General features: G+C 40.2%; 1 protein-coding gene across 1 annotated transcript in view; it reads right to left on the bottom strand.

The window, feature by feature from the left end:
• The window catches only part of rab3gap1 (RAB3 GTPase activating protein subunit 1), a 29,167-nt gene extending 9,227 nt beyond the window's left edge, over positions 1-19,940 (bottom strand). Inside the window, 24 exon segments of the mRNA XM_030755353.1 lie at positions 964-1,019; positions 1,022-1,074; positions 1,076-1,169; positions 1,172-1,187; positions 1,620-1,645; positions 1,648-1,756; positions 2,409-2,625; positions 2,628-2,770; positions 3,346-3,400; positions 4,550-4,722; positions 5,002-5,112; positions 5,917-6,089; positions 7,677-7,763; positions 10,583-10,656; positions 11,547-11,615; positions 11,939-12,020; positions 13,492-13,591; positions 14,631-14,796; positions 15,815-15,934; positions 16,996-17,074; positions 17,983-18,115; positions 18,230-18,308; positions 19,694-19,749; positions 19,850-19,940. Coding sequence (XP_030611213.1) covers positions 964-1,019; positions 1,022-1,074; positions 1,076-1,169; positions 1,172-1,187; positions 1,620-1,645; positions 1,648-1,756; positions 2,409-2,625; positions 2,628-2,770; positions 3,346-3,400; positions 4,550-4,722; positions 5,002-5,112; positions 5,917-6,089; positions 7,677-7,763; positions 10,583-10,656; positions 11,547-11,615; positions 11,939-12,020; positions 13,492-13,591; positions 14,631-14,796; positions 15,815-15,934; positions 16,996-17,074; positions 17,983-18,115; positions 18,230-18,308; positions 19,694-19,749; positions 19,850-19,867 — 2,289 coding nt within the window. The 5' untranslated portion in view covers positions 19,868-19,940.
• Between the last annotated feature and the right edge of the window lie 1,667 nt (positions 19,941-21,607).

Genomic DNA, 21,607 nt, shown 5'->3' with positions numbered 1-21,607 from the left:
CTTCTCCGTCTGGCATTCCAATGGACGAGTCTGGGTTTGCCAGGAGAACGGTACTTGTCTGACTGCATTGTACCAAGTGTAAAGTTTGCTGAATGGGAGGATTATGGTGTGGGGTTGTTTTCAGGAGCTGGACTCAACCCCTTATTTCCAGTGAAAGGACAGCTTCAGCATACCAAGACACTTTGGACAATTTTATGCTCCCAGCTTTGTGGGAACAGTTTGGAGACTGCCCTTCCTGTTCCAAGTTTGATGTGGAAGAACTTGACTGGCCTGCACAGAAGACTTGTGGAATGAATTAGAGCGGAGACTGTGAGCCAGGCCTTCTCATCCAACATCATTGTCTGATCTCACAAATGCACTTCTGGAAGAATGCTCAAAAATTCCCATAAACACTCCTAAACCTTGTGGAAAGCCTTCCCAGAAGAGTTGAAGCTGTTATAACTTCAAAGGGTGGGCCGACATCACTTTAAATGCTATGGATTAAGAATAGGATGTCACTCAAGTTCATTTCTCCAGGCGTGGCCTGCAGCCAGACAGGCAACATTAGTTTGTTTTTCAGTGGTGGTACAAACAGAAACTCCTCGCTCTCCTTTTCTCGTGTGGAGAGTCTGTGCAAACCTCAAACACAGCGCCCTCTTGTGATGAGGAAAAAGAACTAAACCCTGAGTCACTGTGCTGCCATTACTGTTTTTCTCCTACTGATAAAGCTGGCTTAAGGTTATTCATTATTAATGCTTGGTGAATGCATGGTGCGGGCTGCTAATACTATCAGCCCACAAAAAGTGGTTGTGAGTCAGTTAAACATCTAATACTAACACTGTATGCTGACAGTCTGATGCTGCAAAGTCCAAACCAACTTATATAATATCAGTGAAATCTTTGGCAATATCGAGGCCTTTTTCATTAATATGTGAAAATGTGTCTTGGAGCAGACATGTATGCTAGAAAGGGTTTTAACTTTACCTTTTCTGCCTCCTTAGTGTCATCAAAAAGTCTTTTTTGGCGTCGTGCGGGGTAACCCTGGCAGTCTCCCAAGCCTCAACCCACATGTTGCCTGGGATCTTCATCCTGGACTAGTGTTCCTCTCACCTCTGTGTTACCCTTCTCATCGACCACCTCCTCCTCCACGTAATCCCTCGGTGAATACCAGCGCACAAAGTCCTCCAAACACAGCCTGGATTGGCTGCCTGTTAAAAGAGACAAAAACTGTTTCATTTCATTCTGTCCTGAAGTTACCTGAAAATATATTCTAATTTAATAAAACTACCATTAACATCACTCTGAGCCAATGATACCTTATATTAATACTCAGGTAGGGCCAACATGACTCTGTCCTCTTAAACACCTACAACTGTTAACTGATTAGATAAGATAATGTGGAAATTGAAGGGAGAAAATATTAACTACAGTGAGAACATCCAGTTTTGTGGCAGCACAGTTGTGTTCATCGCACCAAATTCACATAGAAAATACCTTGAACTCTAAAACTAGCAGATACAGCACCAGTCCTGACTGAACTTATCTCATGGCATGTGGTGGCAAAAAACATTTCTAAAACACGTTTTTCTTAAATTTGTCACTCAGCTGTAGATTAAATGTTTGCATTTTGCCCATCTCACCTTGAAGGACTCCATGTCAGATAACAGCAGGCACTCTGCATTCGTGCACGCAGGTGGGTACCTTCAGCTGACGTGCCCAGTTTGGTCAGTACTTCTGACTGCTCTGCTAACAGATCCTCTGTCATGGGAGCTGGTTCCTGAAAATCAAACAAAAGCACACATACAGCACCTCCTGATGTCATTCTAGTTTCTCAGTCACTTCGGCAGGATCTTTACCTTACAATATAAGCACCTTCTTGCCTGTTGTTGTGAGTTGGCGCTTAATAAATGATAATAAAATAATAATAAGTTCATTAAATTCCAAGATAGTTTTGGTTGATCAAGTAGGCTTTCCATCTTATGTACTCAATCCTGTTTCTATGATAACTGTTTTCATACGTGTTCCTTACCAGGTTGCAATTAGACACAATCCAAATACAAACTGTGGAAAATACAGAGTTTCTGTTTGTGGCCACAAGTTCACTGAATTTTGCTGCAGTCTAAGATGTCCTCACTTATGTTGGATGAAGTTTGTACTTTGAAAACTAACGTTGTCTATAAAACTTAAAACTGTATGATAATATTTTTTATTTTTATTGATATGGGACAATGTTACACTCAGTGCTGTTGCTATACTTATAAACAGTTATTGAAGGTTGCCTTGGTGCTGTCATCACCACTTTCCTTTTAAAACCTGAACTACATAAGAAAAATTCTAAACAATAGTACTACAATATTTACATACATAAATGACTAAAACAAAGATTTTATGAATGTGTTTGAACGGGTAAGTGTGACAGTGATTCTGACCTGTGTGACTGGAACATAGAGCGGCTCTGCAGAGTTCAGCAGAGTCATGTTGTTATAGGGGTGCAGCCTGCCCTCAGCTTTGCCTTTGCTGCCCTCCTTGCCTTCCTCAGTATGTGACGCCTCAGTTTCCCCCTGGTCACTCAGGCACTCAAAGAACTCGTCCTCACTGTCGCTCCATGAGTCCCAGGATTTTCCTTGAGACCCCTCTCTTGCTGAGGTGGAAGCGGTTGTTGCACACTCTGGAGCGTGGCGGCTCTTCTGGCAGGTACCTGAGACCCTGCGCTCTCTCTCTTTGCCCCGCTCCGGCACCTTGTGGGATTCATCTCTTGCCCCTCTTTCTTTCTATGCCAACAATTTAGCATCTGTCCAAGAACAAAAAACCATTTTCAGACATTAAAACTTAACATGCTGTTAATGTTAAACAGACTGCTTGTTGTCAGCTGTTGCACACTCTGGTCAGTTGTACATTTAAATAAGTAATTTCAACAGTTACTGCATCGTCTGCCAGCAGTGTGTGTCTGTAAATGGGTAGACTGGCTTTTCCACAGCTCACACAGAGGAGTTGTGTCTAAATATGAAACCACTGTCAGTGAGTTCAGTTACTGTGGAGCTGAAGGTACAGAGTAAGAACAGGTTGCCATAGGAGGCTTTGTACAAGGCTTATAATATAAAGTGCCTTGAGTGACTGTTGTTGTGAATTGATGGAATATTAGTTGCAGTTGGCCCCAATGCATACAAAAGTTTGTTTTTATAAACAAGATAAACAAGTAGCAAATCTATAGAAAGTGTTACAAATGTGTTTATGTAAATGGCCATACTGCTTATTTCTTGCTGTAACTTTAACTATTTTCTGCTCTCAGTGTTACAGTTTCCTGATGATCCTTTGTTTGGTTTTTGTTTTTAGATTACTGCTTTTTCTTTGTGAAAATGTGGCTACCTGAAACTTCTGATGCAAAAGACAACAGCGAAGATCAGGAGGTCCACCTGCCAACCTGCAGATTAGGAAGCAAAGAAGATCGATCGCATAAGTGTAAACATCACTGCATCAATAGTTCAACCCCCCCCCCCCAAAAAAAAAAGTCTAACAAAGTAAAAGTTTGACAAAAAGAACGTAGGTTTGATCTTCACACATCAGACTGGTACAGCATCTGAATCACTGCAGATGCTCCACGAAATACTGGAAGTCCTCCACTTGGAGCAGGAACTCCTACCAGGGCACCATCCTTTTCTGGCTAAGAACTGTGGCCTCAGACTTGGAGGTACTAAGTCTCACTCCTGCTACTTCATACTCGACTGCAAACTGGAGGTCTCCATTAATAAAGACAGAAGATCATCCACAAAAAAGCAGAGTGTTGATGCTAACGCCACCCAACTGGAAACCCTCTGCTAATTGGCTGCCCCTAGAAATCTGTCCATAAAAGTCAGGAAGAGAATCGTGACAAAGAGCACTCCTTTAGACTCCATCTCCCAGGAATAAGTCTGACTTACTGCCAACAATGTAACCAAGCTCTCGCCGAGGTTCTACAGGATCCAAATGGCTCCTAACAATAGGCCAGTCACCCCACACAGGACACCCTGAGGGTTGCAACAAACAACAACAAAACGTGTGCATTGTATCTCCTGGATCCCCAGACCAACTAATGGACACTCTTCTCTCCAGTACCCAGGCACCGGCCTTCCCAGGGAGGCAAAGGAGTGTCATCCCTAAGTTTGACCACACCCTCCAATCCCCCTTCTTAGAAAGGGGAACCACCACCCCAATCTGCTAATCAAGGTCACTGTCCCCAACTTCTAGTGGTGTGCCAACCAAGACAGGCCCACAATGTCCAAAGCTCTGAGAAACTAAGGGGCTCCACTCTCCACCCCAGGGACCCTGTCACCAAGGAATTGTTAAGTACCTCAGTGACCTCGTTACCAGTGCTGGGTTAACTGCCCCCCTCATCCCCAAACTCTACATCCTCTACAAAAGGCTTGTCAGTGGGATTGAGGAGATCCTTGAATACTCCTCCACTGCCTGAATATATCCTCAGTTGAAGCCAGCACCATGTCTTTCAGACATGTCTATATCAAAATGTTAATATGTACAATGCCATGCACACACCCTTTAAACTAAAAGCAGCACAAGCATGCGTTGTACCTACCCAAAAATGAGATAGTTATTTTCCCACCGGTAGCGCAATTCTAGGACAAACTCCTGCCAGAGATGTCCAACAGCCCGCAGCCCACCGTAGTAGTAGTTGACCAGACACACACACAACGCCAGACGGTAGGTCAGACTATCACTGGGTGCTGACTTTAGCTGGTGGAAAAGGTTCTAGAACGAGGAAATAGATGAATATGTAATCAATCAAACATCATTCTGTGGAAAAGACCAGGAAGCAAATACAGAGAAACACAAATAAAAAATTTTTTAAAAAACTTCTGACATCGATTTTGTCACAGAGAATGGAACAACAACAAGTGAACGCACAGCAGCATTCTGACACTACTGAGGGTCTTTCCATTCTGGGACTTCCTGCCGAGCTTCTATTTCAGCTGAGTGGAGCCCCAGTCTAACTCCCACTGTGTTTGAGTGGTGAAAGGGTGAACATACACAATCAGAACTTTTATCTTGCTGCTCTGATGTCCCACAGGAGCTTGATGGTTGAGTGTCACTCTTAAAACACTCTGATGACTTTTCCACAGCAGCATCTGGGAAGAGATACTGAGACAAAAAATAAAAATAAATAAATAAATGCAATTTAGTAACATTTTGGATTTAAAGCAGGCTATCAGTCTGAATCTCTTGTGTCTTATATGGATTCATTTTGATTGAACCAAGTTTGACTGAGCCTTTGCACTAAAAAAAATTCAGTTACAAGTGTGATCTAAATGTGACTGGACAACAAAAAGAAACAAACAAGACCCATCACTGATTGGGATATCCTCCTGCCATTAATGACAATATAAAACAAATGCAGAAGTCAGGATAATATTACAGCCTCATTTCATAATAGAAACCCTTCAGCAGACATTTTATTACCTTCTGCAAAACTATCCTGCCCTAATCTGGAGGCTTGCCCTTAAACTTTTATCCATATATTTTAGTCACCCCTGGGTTAGTAAAGCTATAACACATATTTCAGCAAGAAGTGTTTTTGATGTTATCAAAACTCACTGAAACAAATCAATTTTAAATATGCTGTAAGAGATATTGTGTGATTATCTTTAACATTTCTACAAATACTTTTTGGTAACCACCTCCTCTTTTTTTTCTCCCATCAAATTAAAGATTTTGGCACCTAAATATTTGCACCCATTTCATTACAGCCAAGCGTGAGTCACCAGTGCATTTGCTCTAATTTATGAGAATTCTAGCTTTTTGTTAGACCTAATATGTGTGGGGAGGTCTAGAGGAGAGCAGAAGAGAAACAGTTAACATTATTTGAGTTGACAGCAACTTGTGACCTCACTAAAACTAAAGATGGAGAGCTGTCAACCCTGGACAGTTGACATGAATAACCCTTACCAGAAGGACAGAATTGAGTATCTCAGTGTTAAGAGGTGACTCATCGATGCGGCGATGGCGGCGGATGTGCTTTCGGGCACTGTGCACCATATTGGAGACGGACAGTTTGGAAATTGGCACAGTTGCTGCTGGCTCAGTGAGCTTGGATAAAGCAGAGCTGATGTCGTTGTTTTCTGTAGGTAAAAAATAAAACATCCAAGAGTTACCAATTAGAAATTTCTTCCATCCATCCAAACATCTTCAATTAGATTAATCAACCAGGTCCGGGTCAGCAGTCTAAACAGAGATGCACACATCTCCTTCGTCCTAGCCACCTCTGCCACCTTTTTTACAAGGACACTGGGGCTTTCTCAAGCCAGCTGAGGACATGATCTCTCCAGCTTACTCTGGATCTGCCCCAGGATCTCCTTCAAGTGTGACAGGCCCTAAGAGGATGAGATGATATCCTGAGGTTGCAGAACCAAATACCCTACACCCCTGTTTCAGTCACTGCGAGAACCGCACCTTGTTTGGCCTGTTGGTACCTGTCAGCTGTCTCCAGAGTCCCATAAGCCAGCCAGGCATCAGTGGACATCTGGGAGCTTCTGGCAGATATTCCCAGTGCAGTAACGTTTGGGCACACCAGGCCTGTCTGACATTCTACCCTGTTTCCTGATCCAACTCACCTACAGGTGTTGATCGCTTGACAGCTCAGAACCTCTCTTCACTCAAATGTCCAAGACATGTTGCTACTGGTCTGATGACAATTATAAAATTAATCATCAACCTACAACCTAAGTCATACTCATGCAAAGTTCACCTGTGGATCCCCTTATGGTTGAACATGGTGTTTGTTTTTAACTGGGGTTAGCACTAAGTCCAGTAACAGAACACCACTGGTGTGGTTCATGGTCAGAGGCTCCAAGGGTCCCTAGTTAATTCAGAGTCTTCTCGCAGTCTCTCTCGACCCTTTATGGAGAGAGGAAACTCAGGAGCAAAGGACAGAGTCACCATTCCCTCCCACAGTGTCATCAAAATCATTCAAGTGCTGAACAAGTGTGTGGAGGCACCACAATCTCTGAGGCTCATTTTCAAGGTTCACCAAAAGAAAACAACAATTATTATCATTTTAACCTTGTACTCTTTGGTTTTGGTGCATTTTCTGTGAAAATCATTATAAAAAAGAAAAGAAAATGTGTGGAAAAAAATTCCACAGATTTTCAATCACTTTAAACCACACCCCTAAATTCTGTTCTAAGTCTAAGTGTGTGGGCCCAAGACAGACAGGAAGACAGAGGATAGTACTCAGTGCAAGAAATACATATGCAACAAACTCAACAAAACAACCTCTAAGTAAGCATCAACAGTGTTTCATTCATCCGTGCTCCCCCACAATATGGCTATAGTCACGACTCAAAACTACTGACGAGATAATCAGTTTTTGCGGGAGAAAGCTGTGGAGAGAGTGAAGTTGTCAATAAGGCAAAAAAAAAAAAAAGTGCGACTATTCTGAAGAAATATAAAATATTAAATATATTTTGTTTTTGTTACATATTTCCATTTATATTTAAAAATGCTAACCTCTTCAGTATCATTCTACCATGTAAAGTTCAATAAAAATAAAGTAACAAAATGTTGAATGAGCAGGTCAATCCAATCCTTTGACTCTACAGCATGTGGAAATAAGTCTCTGCAGACGTGAACAAATTAGTAGGCTTAATCTTAGAGTGCAGTATGATTAATGGCATTCCAGTGTTAAAACGTAAAGCTAGGAACCTGACCTTTGCCCTCCTCTTCAGCATATCCTCTTCCATGAATGTCGTCTGTAGACTCGGTCCTACAGCAAAGTTTAAGAACTCTGTCACCACCTCACCTATATGGAAAGATGAGAATGTGTCAAATCCAGATTTAACTGCAAATTAAACTGAAGCATAATAATATTATTTTACTAGTCAAACTTTCCATAAACAAATTCTTTCCCACAGCAAATTTAAAAAAAAAACCCGTGTCAAAGATGGCTAACATGGGTGGACATTGCAGAGGAAGCTGACACTAGCACAAACAAAAGTCCACATCACATCACATGTACACATGATTTTTTATTTTTTTTGGGCCAAAGAGCACCTTGATAACAACCAGGAGTAATTTAAGTATGACTTTATTCTGAAAAACACACTGAATTCTTTAAACACAACAGTGGAGAGAGCACAATGATGACTGCTTTGCTACTGGACACCATCACCGAGACATTCACGTCCAAGCTTATTAAGTTGGAGCTTCGATAGAAAAGAAATGTTTGTGTGTGTCTCAGTCTTAATCTTATCCCAATTATGATAAACAACCTCAAAAGGATTCTAAAATGAAGCAGTTTATGAGGAAAAATGATCCACATTTCTGCTTCAACATTGTGCCAGTTTATCATATTTATCAAAAACATCTGTCTAATATTAATGATGGTAATTGATGATCAACCAGTTATTATATTCAAGGTTTGCTTACATTTCTACCAGCATCGATGTTTCTTTAGTCAAAAAAAAAGAAAGAAAAAAGGTGCACGCTCTCTTGTTTAAATGTTCATAATCAATCATTTAAGGGAATATATGTAGATGCTCATTTTAAACAACAAAACAAAAAGAAACAAAACAATCTGCTATTCTATACACAAAAATCTACATTTCCAACAAAGGTCCACCAGAAAAAGTAAGCAGAGCATTTAAAGAACATTTAAAGAAAATACAACAATAATCAGCATGGTTTACAACAACAAAATGTTTTTTTTACTGACTTTCCATTCAGTTCACATCTTGTACACAATAAAAATTAATTAAAAAAATTTATCAGTATTTTAATATATAGATTCTTTCGAGTGGAAAGTTTGATGTCGCTTGTCTTAACTAGTGTATATCATTTGATCTTTTAAATATCGTTGCACAACATTACACAATGATGTTGTGCTGCTTTTGCAGCTCTGTCCAATGTGTCGGAGTAATATAATATAATATGGAGGCAGTTTTAGACCATTCCATGTGACTCCATGTGTGCCAAAGGAGGAACATCATTTGTTGAAATGGACTAGTATTTCTACAGCACTTTTCTACTTTTTTACTCTACAAGCCACATTGACCCATTTACACATACAGTCATACAGCTGTATTTATACACTTCAGGCACATTTTATTGTATCAAGTATACTTTAATGGATGCATCAGCAGCAGTTTAGGGTTCAGCCTAAGGACACATCTGGACAGAGGTCAAACCAGCAAACTTCTGAGTAACAGCTGGCCCATTCTACCTCGTGAGGCCAAAAAAACAAAAACACTGATTATAAAACATAATGGGCCTCAATCGGGCCCCGAAAATACAACAATTAATTTGGACATTTTTAACCCTCCTCAATCAATAAGTATGCTAGTTTCCTGATCCAGCTGTTTTACTGTAACTTCACATCACAAACAGAACCAATATCTGATTTAAAAATGAGGACATTACATATAAGCTTTAAATTTCCAGTTTATCAAAAGCTGCTAAGCGGTCCTTACCTTTAAATCTAACCTCTCTTCATCCTCTCCTGTCCTGTCTTTCTTACATCTTTCTCCATCTCTGGATGAAGTTATCTCTCATTCTTTTCTCTCTCTGGGAAACACAGCAGCTCTACCTTCAGCTCGCAGACACAATGTGTGACAAACTGCACACAGTTTATGTGTTTACTGATATTTGTTCAGCTGACAGAAATTTTGCATTGGAAATCACCTGCTACAACATGTTACTCCCTTTAAGGTCGCTCTGTAGTGACAGCAAGATGCTGAAGTACTGTGACCACAATTTACAGTCATGTCTGCACCACATACATCATTCCTGATCGTTCCCGTTCACTTTAACTCCTGAGAATAGCACTGTGAATAATGCATTAAAATATGTAGTTTTGCCTCTTTTGATCTATTTGTACACGATAAGCCCCGGTGATGGACACACCAGTAGACTGTTATGTGTCACTGTTCCCTCCATTTAGGTTCAGATCAATTTGAAGGTGCACAGTGAGGTCAAATAAAAATTCCCCTCAGATGTATTAAATCTAAAGTAAGGAGCCTGTTCTGAGAATGTAAGGAGTAGAAAGTACAGAAATTTAGGAGGGAGTAAAAGCAAAAAGTTGTCCAAAAATAAATACTCAAGTAAAGTACAGATGTCTGAAAATTCTACTGAAGTACAATAACAAAGTATTTGTACTTCGTTACTTCTCACCTCTGGTCTGGAGGATATATTTGAGTTACCATATTCCATAATTAGCATGCAACCCCTGCAGGCATGATTTAACATTTAATTCATGTAAGTAGCCAAACTTTATAAACATGCTCTGTCAGTACTCGTAACTGAGCTTTGGTGCAACACATTCAGAATCATCACAATTTTTGCTGCTAGGTAGGCCAGAAATTTTCCCCGATGCATTTAGTGGTGTGTGAATTTGTGTGAATGGATGAATGTGGCTCGCAATCTCAAGCATGTTAGGTTACCAGAAAAGTGCAACATAAAGGTTAGAGTATTTTAGCATTTAACAGTGTTGCATATAACAGTTGCTCATCGACTGAAATAAAGACTGTTAGCTGAGCAGTAAAATCTTTGGTCGTGGTCTGTCCCAGAAGCAATATGATCCTTACTGTATGTCTGCTGGACACTGTTGAATTTAACTTACCCAGTAAACACTGAGGGTTTTCAGCCGTCCTGACTCGAACTGACCAGTGAGGAGCTTGGAGAGGGTCAAGGTCACTGTTGGATGATAAACAGAGGGCATACAGTACATGATACTTTTTTGGATAAAGACACAGAATGTTTAAGTGCAGAGTTTCAGCTTTAATTAAAGGGATTTTATCACTAAGTAACTGGTCATTTTTACACAATACTCCTTCACAAGGGGCTGACAAGTAATTAAAATAACTATACATATAAGGATTAACTTATAATATGTGGATTTTTTGCAGACTGCTAAAATGCTGGAATCCAAAAATGCTCAATTTCCTCATTAAAATGTTTTGCCAGACCTTTAATGCTTCTAAACTGCAGTTAGAATCCAAAACAGTCCCTTGTTTGACAATGGCCGGGAAGGGGGCGCAAAAGGTCACTTTCCATAGGGTATGATTTTACTTCACAATGCATGGTCCTTTTTGAGGTCCATCCATTCATTCTCTTCTGCTTATCCTGTCACAGGGGGGCTGGAGCCTATCCCAGCTGACATAGGGAGAGAAGCAGGGTACACCCTGTACAGGTAACCAGCCCGTCGCAGGGCCAACACAGAGAGACAGACAACCATTCACACCTATGGGCAATTTAGAGTGGCCAATTAACCTAACCCCCAGTAACTGCATGTGTTTGGACTGTGGGTTTCCTCCCACGGGGAGAAAATGCAAACTCCACAGAGAGAGAGAGAGGCCTGGGCCAAGGTGGAATCGAACCCAGGCCTTCTCGATGTTATTCTAACTGAGGCAGCAGCGCTAACCACCGTGCTAGTAGGTTTCCCCATGACACTGCTGGTGGCACAATTGCAGTTGTTAGGCTAAGTGTTGCAAGTTAACAATAAGTTATCCTTTGTATGTTGAAGTTGCTTTGTAGGGCCGTGTCCTAGAACACACATTTACAGCATACACTGTACACAGCCTCACCTGTACACATCATTATCCACAACTATGCCCTCGGTAAGATGAGGCCAGGTAGTAGCGAGATGAAGTTCACTACAAAAGCCAAAGACACATGCATATTTAATTTTGTTTGGCAGAGAGATTATCGTTTTATTACACAGAAACATAGTAAAAGAGATACACAAAAGGAAAGTGAACAAAAAGTTCCAAAACAAAACCTCACATCCCCCACCCACATGCCAAAAGATATCAAGCATCTCAGTGACATCAAGTGGACACAATACACCATGTAATACTGCAATAAAGTCACATTTGCTGCACATGTGGATAACCGAAATCTTATTGAAACCAAAATGCTGTTTACACAAAAATATATTTTTTAAATGTATTATCATCAAAATTACAATCTTTTTTACCTTATTGGCTCCTCACAGGCACCAAATGGAAACTTCCCAAACTCCACTCCCCCCACCTCTCCACCAAGAAGTGCATCAAAGTCTGAAAAATAAAATAACAGCTATACTGCACAGTAGTAAGTTTGTCAATAAGCAAAGAACAACAGCGTCCACCCGGGGCATCCATGGATTCACAAACAGACAAGACAGTCAGGTCTTCAAATACATATTGAAGATGTATATAATAGTTAGTTTGGGCCATAATTTGTTTTGTATTTTGGCCTCTGAACACCACCACGGTGGATTTTAATCAAACAATCCTGATGTGACTGGTGCAGACTTTCACCTTTAATTCAAGGCATTTAACAGAAGTACTGCGTTCATCCATCCATCCATCATCCACTTACGCTTATCTTTTTCAGGGTCACGGGGGGGGGGGTGGTGGCTATTGCCTTAATGTTTAGGAATTACAGCCATTTTTATACATAGTCTCAAAAGGCTCAACAGTAACTGGACAAAATGGAAGCTTTAAATAAAAGACTGCTTTTAATACTTTCACAGCATTCACATTATCAACAAACACTGGTGACCCAGTTCAGCAGCCACACATGCTCATGCTGCCTCCACCATGTTTGACAGATGATGGGGTCTGCTTCGGCTCATGAGCTGTTTCTCTCCTTCTCCATCCTTTGCTCTTCTTGTGGTACAAGTTCATCTTGGTTTCATCTGTCCAAACTTGTTTTTCCAGACCTGTGCTCGTTCTTTCTGATGTTTTCTGGGAAAATCTAATCTGGCCGTCTTGTTATCGAGTGTAACCAGTGGTTTGCACCTTGTTCTAAACTCTCTGTATTTCCATTCATGAAGGTGTCTCTCAATTGTATCTCAATGTTGTGAATTTATTTTATTTTTTTTTAAACAAAGACAGAATTCTGCTTTAATCCACATTAGTTGCCTTGTGTGGTTTTTGTGCCCTTTTGTGTGTTGCTGAGCTGGCCAGTGAATTCAATCTTTTTAAGAATGTACCAGATATTTAATTTGACCACTCCAAAAATTTTTGATCCCCCTGAAAAATGTATTGTTTATTTAGGCTAATGAGGCCTCCTTCACTTGCACTGATATCTCTTTGGGCCTCATATTTAAAATTACTGTGAAAAACTACTAAATAAAACTTAATCTCATCTTCAGATATTATGTTGCTATTATTTCTTTTTTTGTCATGGAATAACAAGAGAACAGGCCTCATGTGGCTATGAAACTGTTGTCAGTCAAATTAATTTTAAGACTAAAAATGGGGGACTGTGTATAAAGATAGCTGTAATTCTTAAACATTAATGCAATACTTTTGTTAAACCCCTTGAATTAAAGATGAAAGTCTGTACACATATTGATTGTTTGATTTAAAATCCACTGAGGTATGTACAGAGGCAAAAATACAAAAAATCTGAACCTAACTGCATGCTAGATAGCACAAAGATCGTTTTATTTCAGAAATTCAAATAATTTCACAATAACAATATTAGATTTTCATTACTTTATTTGTACACTGATACCACGACAGGTCAAGCACTACTTACCTGGAGGCTGCTGTGGCCATGAATACTGCTGCCAGTCTTGGAGAATATAGGTAAAGCGAATGGCAATGTTGACTGGAGGCAGAGGGAACAGGGTACAACCCTGATGAGAACAGAAAAAATAAGATTATGTTAACACACTTTCAGCACTAATCTTTCTAGGGGCAAAAGAGGGTCTTGTTAAAGATACTACAGCTCTCTGTGTATTTTTACCCCTGTCGGCCAAGCTGTTCCAGGAAATGAATAGAACACATTCAAACAATGTTATCTATCATTATCATTATTGTGTTTCTAATAAATAAAAATAAACCTCAAAGACTAGGCCAAGAATAATACAACCTGATCAACAAATTATCCCCCCCAAAAAACCCTACTGAATATATATGGAGTTGGACTGTATGTTAAAATGATTTAAAGTTTATCCCATTAAGGGCAGTTCACTTTACTGTATGATAAATTCAAAAGCTGTACATGAAATTAAACTATATTCTTAGTTCTGCACATAACATTAACATGAAGGTGTTATTTAGCATTTAGCTAAATGCTACATAACACCTTAGCAATATCCATCCATCCATCCATCCGTCCGTCCATCCATCCATCCATCCATCCATCCGTCCATCCATCCATCCATCCGTCCATCCATCCGTCCATCCATCCGTCCATCCGTCCGTCCATCCATCCATCCATCCATCCATCCGTCCATCCATCCATCCATCCGTCCATCCATCCGTCCATCCATCCGTCCATCCATCCATCCATCCGTCCATCCATCCATCCATCCATCCATCCATCCATCCATCCATCCATCCATCCATCCATCCTCTCCGTCAGCTGAAGCACAGGTTAAACAAAGATTCTCTGCCTTCAGTGGAACCACAGTGTAAACATGAAAAATCCAGTGATTACAAAACATTCCATGTTTCCACAGTCATGCAGTACACGGCGAGACTAGCATGCAGTATATTTTTATTGTACTGTATATTTTCACAGTATAGCAAGTTACTATGCCGCCTATTCTCACACTCAAATCTGTTTTCTTTTTCCTTTTCTCTTGTATTTACTTGGATACAACAAGACAAGACAGCGTCTTTGGAAAATTTGCAAAAAAAGGCAACAATATCTGACTCCATAGCACTTACTATCTTAGATTTGAAGATGTCAAGCAGGCCAGACAAGTGGTTGTATTGCACAGGCGCCCTGCGGAGATGGACAATCTCAAAGTCAGTGCGCACACCTGGTCCTTTGCACTCTCCAGCATACATCCGCCTCCACTTCTGCTGGATCTGCACAAACATGGGCACCTGACTGAACGCACAAGATAAAAAGAAGCAGACATTACTACAGACATCCAGCTTCAGTCCCTCTCACCCAGCAACATTCCAGCAAAGCTTAACAAAATAACCTATGTGTCTCACAGATCCCTGAGAGGGCTGAGTGAGGAAGGGCATCCAGCATAAAGATTTAATAAATCAAAAAACACGTGGATCCATCTGTTGCAGCCGCCCCTTGTGAATAAGGAAGCAGCAGAAAGAAGCTTTAGTGATGAACCTATGAATCTTTGCCTCATTATACTTAAGGGTTCAGAAATAATACAACAATGTCAAGAGGAGCGTCTCAGCACCATTACTGCAAGGCTCCCTGAATGCTGCACAGGCTGTTCTCTCAGTCAAGCTTTCAATGTGTTGTGTATATCACAGTCATCATGTTCATATTGCACACTCATGCTAAAAGTCTTCTAAGAACCCCCCAAAATCCATCACAGGAAATGCAGGTAACTTTTACAAGCTCTGCTCAAATGCACAAGGCGGCAATAAGAAAATCAATTGATTGGTTGATTTATTTTAATTCACTTTAGAATTCAAACCCAAGAAAAAGCCTTTGCTGCCCTCTAAGAAGAAAAAGAGCAGCTAATGCTTGGCACATATTCAATATTAAAAAAATCGAGTTTGGTAGTTTTTCAAGACAGAAAAATCTTAAACCACCTATGAAGCAATGCTGTTACAGTCCAGGTCACACTTTCTCTATAGCAGCTTACAGAAAGAATAAGACTCATTATTCCTGTTAAGTAGGGCAACACTACCTTCTCAGGCAAATGGTGTGCTGAATAATACTTCATCTATTGCTTTTTTTAAATAAAAAAGTAACAAAAATATATATATATATTTCCATGAAGTGATTTTCAGGTAAACCGCCACCATAACCAACAATTATGGCTGGATATGCTTGACATGAGTGAAGCTGTTGTGATCTGAATGATCATTAAAGTAACACATCAAAAAAAATTGTGACAACATTTATGAGGAAGCATGGGGCAGTCACTTACCAGCCACTATTGGCCAGAGAAACTGAGATGGAGCTGAGGAGCAGATTGCATTTCGACTCGCTGATGATGGCCTCACAGTTCGTTCCGGGGGTGATGACCACAAACTCTCGTACGCCATACCTGTCGGCACATCCAAGATCACAGCGGCACACACAGATGAGAAACATTTTTTTCTCTGCTTCATTGCTTCTGATTTCTAACAAACAGTTTACATTTCCAGTTCATCCTTTTGTTACAGCTGGCATTGGGCCAGATATCCACTACCTCCACTGCAGGGCCTTAAAAAGTCAGCAGAGTCTTCAGTGGTTGCCACATTTCTGCCATTTTAATTTTATCAGTAACTTTTAAAGCTAAAAGCTGCATACTGTCAGATACATTGGTAACACTTTATAAAGACCATCACTAACAAATGGTATTGTTATTTTACTGAATGACTGATTTGTACATTAATCTATGATCACTGTGTACATTGTGTATAGTGCACATTACTTTATTCTTTACACTTTACCTACCTCCCATCCTTGACCAATTTAAAATAACTAATTAACCTACTGTAACATGCATGTCTTTGAATGGTGGAAGGCAGCCAGAATATCTGGTGGGATTTGACCCAGGAACCTTCTGTGAGGAGAATGGCTCTCTCGCAGTTTAAAACAGAGCATTTAAACTGTTTACGTGCAACTCTGCTCAGAGGGCGAGAGGTGGACACTGAGGAGTTTATTTCCTCCTTCCAGCAAAAGTAACATATCAGTGGGAGAGCAGTGAAACAATCCTCCTGTTAACAATTTTGCTCTTGTTTCTTAAAGTCTTAAAATGGTTAATGGGAGCAGTAAGCTAATAAGATAAATTAGATAACTTAACAATTATAGATTTGACAATTTTGCCCTGTCTAAAGTGAAGGAAGTCCTAATGGTGGTGGTATAACGGTTTGTAGATGACTTTGTTGTACGCATGAGGCCCTCAGTACCAAATAAAAATTGTGGTTTGAATGTCAGAGCTTATCTGCCCTGACAGACCTTTAACCACCTGCCAGTATGTGCCAAAGTACCTTTTATAATGGATGGAGCCATGACTTTGATGAAGGACTGAAATCTTGATGACTGGTCTTCTACATATAAATTACCTTATTCGATTTCTTTGAGTGGCTTGTTTTAGCATAAAAATGTAAAGACTAAACTCACCATCTGACCAGGCAGTGGGCTCGTGGAGGGAAATCGTTGTTCATACAGAGAAGATCCTGCATTGCCATCGGTAAGGCATCTGGTCAACAGAAGAAATGTGTCAAACATGCCAGCTTACATGTTACTGATAACTGTTACCAGTCAACACTGATTATCACACGAGCATAAGAATAACGAGGGAATGACAACACCCCCCCAATATGCTCAAGTGTCCTTAGGCAAGAAACTAAAACAGGTGAAAGGTGAGAAAACACACATTTTAAAGAGCTTTGTAGAACCTAGCTACGGTTAGAAGAGCTACACATGAGCTAAATAACGAGTGAACCATTTTCTAAATAATGAACTAATGAACTAAGAACCACAACTTAAAGACATTTTAAGTTTTTTTTTTAACCAAATGACTGAAGGTTTAAACTACAGATGAAATGATCATAATTACCTTTCAGCAAAATCCAAGGTGTGTGACAGTAACCTCAACTTTTATTTACAGTTTTTATTATTATTACTAATATTATTATTGAGCATCTACATTTTTAGACAACCTCACCAAATTGAGGCCTTTATACAAGGACTTTAATTTGCATGAATTTTAAGCATGTAGGCCCAGTTTCCCGCACAGGGATTGTGTCTAATCCTGGACTAAATACTTTTTCCTATTTTGGTCTTCATTGACTTTTTCCTTTTATTCTAGGATCATGCTTAATCCATGACTGGGAAACCGGCGGCTAGTGTGTAAAGGCCTTTACTCATTTCCAGCCTCTTTCTCACAGTGAGGAATGGAGCTCATGAATTTAACACTGGCACTGGAGTGGTGTTCGGTATGGATATCCTCCATACCAGCTGAGATGGGTTAGGATGAGCTGGACCACGGAGTGAAGGAAAAGCATGCCGACAAGCTCCACAATGTTGTGAATAGTACAAACAAAGACAAACACCTGAGCGAGTGAATGTGTCCAAACTTTTGACTGGAATTGACTTTGACTATACCTTCCTCAAGGTCGTCCTTCCCGTCGTCCTCCTCACATTCTTGTTTCAGAGAGTAGTGAGTTATGTAGAACTTGAAGTCAGCAAAATTAATTTCCTGAGACTTCTCCCCCCAGACACCACTGGTGTATTCCCCCTGTGTATCAAATAATGCATCATCATATTAGAATGAATGTGAAGTGCGTACTTTCAGCATGCGTCACACATATTTTCAACTACAAATTAAAAATAATGAATGAGAGAAAAATACCTTTTCAGGAGATAACTTTCGTGCAGTGTTCCCTGTCAGCTTCCAATCATTAAGCACTTCCTCGACTCTGGACACAAAACTTCAGGTAGATGAATGGATTAGCTCAGCAGCTGGTATTGACTGGACATACAAATTACCTGATTTATGCATGTACAAAAGATAAATATGCACTGAAACTGATTTTTAGAAAGTCATTTACTTTAAATTATTACCCCTGTAATCATTATGATTACATATATTATCTTTCAAATAGTTTAGTGGTTCCATAGTGTAGTGCTGTGATTCCCAAAGTGTGGGCTGGGGCCCCCTTGTGGGCCGCGAAGGTACTGCAGCTGGGGCGCAGTAATATCAGAAATTCAGTTTGAAATTACTCCCAAGTATGTACAAAACTGGTAATAGGAGGTGGTTAGTTTGTGATATTACTCATTACTCTGACTTAAATTTACTACTGTTGAAGTTTGTGTCTCAGTGGCAAGTGGATCACATAGTGGCATTATCACTTTACTGTGTAGCATTAGCAATTTATAGCCAACAGCCTGTGTTGTTTATGTTTTTTGAATAAAAATTTATTTTGATTAGAGTGAAGCTTCAAGATTGGGTGGGGGATTTTCTGGTTTTTAAGTGGGCTGCAGCACTCCTGACTTTGGGAATGGCTATTGTAGTGGTTTACACATTAGCTTAACAGATTTTAATGCTTAAAAGGTTGGATCCTAGGTTGGACCTTATGTATGTATAAACACACACTTTATGACAACTGTAGTTTAATTAATTTTTGTACCAATGAAAGCATCACTGTGATTCACCATTCATTTACTCACACTTTTACCTTGAACTTGTCACCCACTTTGCCAGTATTTGGGAAAGAAGGAATATCTTGGACAGTGATGGATTAACTAACACAAGGAGCCAGAACTACTGGTTTACTATATTACACACTGACTGAAGTTGATAATTTTCACAGTATACATTTGACATGTTAATGATTAATTGATGACATGTACTGACGTGTTAAAGTGATTGTAAACATAAGTTAATCAAGGAAAGACTCCACACATTTCTGCTGTGTAGACACTTACTGCACACTTTTCTCCTTTGCACAAATTAACCAATGTTTTCTTGTTATAAAAGCATACTACCTGGCATTATATACGTAGGAGTTTCTTAGTATTAATAAGACAAATTTATAATATAAGAAGTAGTAGAAGTGATAACTCGCGTTACTGCTGATAACATTAACTGCAACTTTTTCAACCAAATTCTGTTTGTTAGATGATACTAAAAACAATGCAATTTTTTTAATTTAAATAAAACCCTGTCGTTATGTTGGGTCGGCCTGAGGAAATCAATAGTGCCTCCAGAAGTGAAATCTGAGTCAAGGAGATAGCTGTGCATAATATTCCACCCTGTGGAGTGGGCAATCTTAGTTTGTTTTTAGGCAGTCTTAGTAAACACAGGCTGGCGTACCGTTCCCACTCTGATGCTGTGGTGAAATCGGTGATCTCAAAAACCTCTGACTCGGGCTGGAAAACAGAAACAGGTTAACATTAAACACAAATTCAGCTCTCCTGTTTTACGATGTGCGTTTAGAAAACTACACTAACATTTTGCAAAATAACTCACATCATTGTCAGCAGCCATATTGCAGCTTGTCACTGCCCGATCGGTTCCGGAAACTATTTGTTTTTCTCCACGCATGTGCGAAAAAGTGACAGTTTCCTGCAAGGTCCTTTCACAATAAAATCCTTGATGTCATTATTAGCCATTCCAAATCTATGCTGCTCAAAATAAAGTATGTAATAGTGAAGGCTATGATGGAAAATTTAAAATAATGAAAAGTTCATGTGCACGTGGACTGTCAACTACATTATTCTGTAGGTAACAGAGGAAAAAAGGTAATGAAATCTTACCAAAGTGCAAAGTCTGCACTGCAGAGCAAACCGTATTTTCTCACGGTGAATAAGGGCGTCAGCTATTTGTTTAAGCCATAATTTAAAAATGGGAACCTCCTTCTTCCAAAATGTCACAATTATTATTATTATTATTATTATTATTTAGCTGTAATGAGATAATTACACAATAGAAAAGAAGTTGCTTATGTGCTTTTCTTAGTAGAAATACTGAATCTGAAACTCCCAGCAGGCTGGGGCAGGCTCAATATGAATCCTAAAAACGTCAAAGGTTTTCAAAATTTTCAACCAAAATCTTCCTGTCATGTTCATCCAGTGTTTGCTATGTTGTCCTTGATAATTTTCTATGTTATTGTAATTATAGTTTGGATTTATTCTGGAGTTTCTAGTTTATTGTGTTCTAGTTCTGGATTTTTAATAGTCTGAAGAAGGGCATGGATGCCAAAAGTACCTTCAAAGATGAGTTACTCATCTTTGAAGGTACTTTGGTAATAAATTATCTCCCGGGAGCGCTCTGGTGTGTGGTGTGTCTTCTTCTGGATTTTTAATTTTTCCTGCCTTCCCTATTTCCTGTATGTTGTCAAGTCTCTGTCTCTGGTTGGTGTTAGTTACATCCATCCATCCATCCATATAATCTCTCCAGCGTGTCCTGGGTTTACCTCGGGGCCTCATCCCAGCAGGACATGCCCGGAACACCTCACCCAAGAGACGCCCAGAAGACATCCTAGTCAGATGCCTGAGTCACCTCATCTGGCTTCTCTCGATGTGGAGGAGCAGCGGCTCTACTCTGAGCCCCTCCCAAATGGCCACACTCCTCACCCTATCTCTAAGGGAGAGGCCAGCCACCCTTCAGAGGAAGCTCATTTCTGCCGCTTGTATTCGCGATCTTATTCTTTCGGTCACTCGCTCTTACCTTTGGTTCCAACGCAGCTGCAGGTTAAGAGCACGTCGTACACCCTTGTTGTCTTCCTCAGCGTCAGCGTGGAAAATCTTTCTAACCCTATGGGTTATTCCTGTGGTTCTGGGATCCTCTTGCAATGACTGGCATGAACCCAAGTTGCACGACCTCCGACCTTAACTGCTGTCTGTGTTGTCAGTAGTACCTGGAATGGTCCTTGCCAGCATTTTTGCTTCCAGCTGGTCCTCCGGAAATCTTTGATCAGCACCCAGTCTCCTGGTCTGAGAGGGTGTAGGTTAGATTGGGCTGGTTGTGGAAGAGCTGCTTTAACCTGCTTATGGAGAGAGGTCAGAGCAGATGAGAGATTTTTACAGTAACATAACATTTCATCCTCACAGTGTTCTGTGGTTGGAAGAGGATGCCCTGGGGGCCCTATCCCCATATTTGGTGGACGTCCAAACAAAATTTCAAAAGGGCTGAGGCCATATTTGACTCTTATTCTTGTCCTCATGTGCCTTAACACGAGAGGTAAGGCTTCTAGCCAGCTGAGTCCTGTTTCTGCACAACATTTGC

The sequence above is a fragment of the Archocentrus centrarchus genome, chromosome 19 (genome assembly GCF_007364275.1).
Source record: "Archocentrus centrarchus isolate MPI-CPG fArcCen1 chromosome 19, fArcCen1, whole genome shotgun sequence".
Classification (NCBI taxonomy): Eukaryota; Metazoa; Chordata; class Actinopteri; order Cichliformes; family Cichlidae; genus Archocentrus; species Archocentrus centrarchus.
This window is presented reverse-complemented; position numbering and strand designations above follow the sequence as displayed.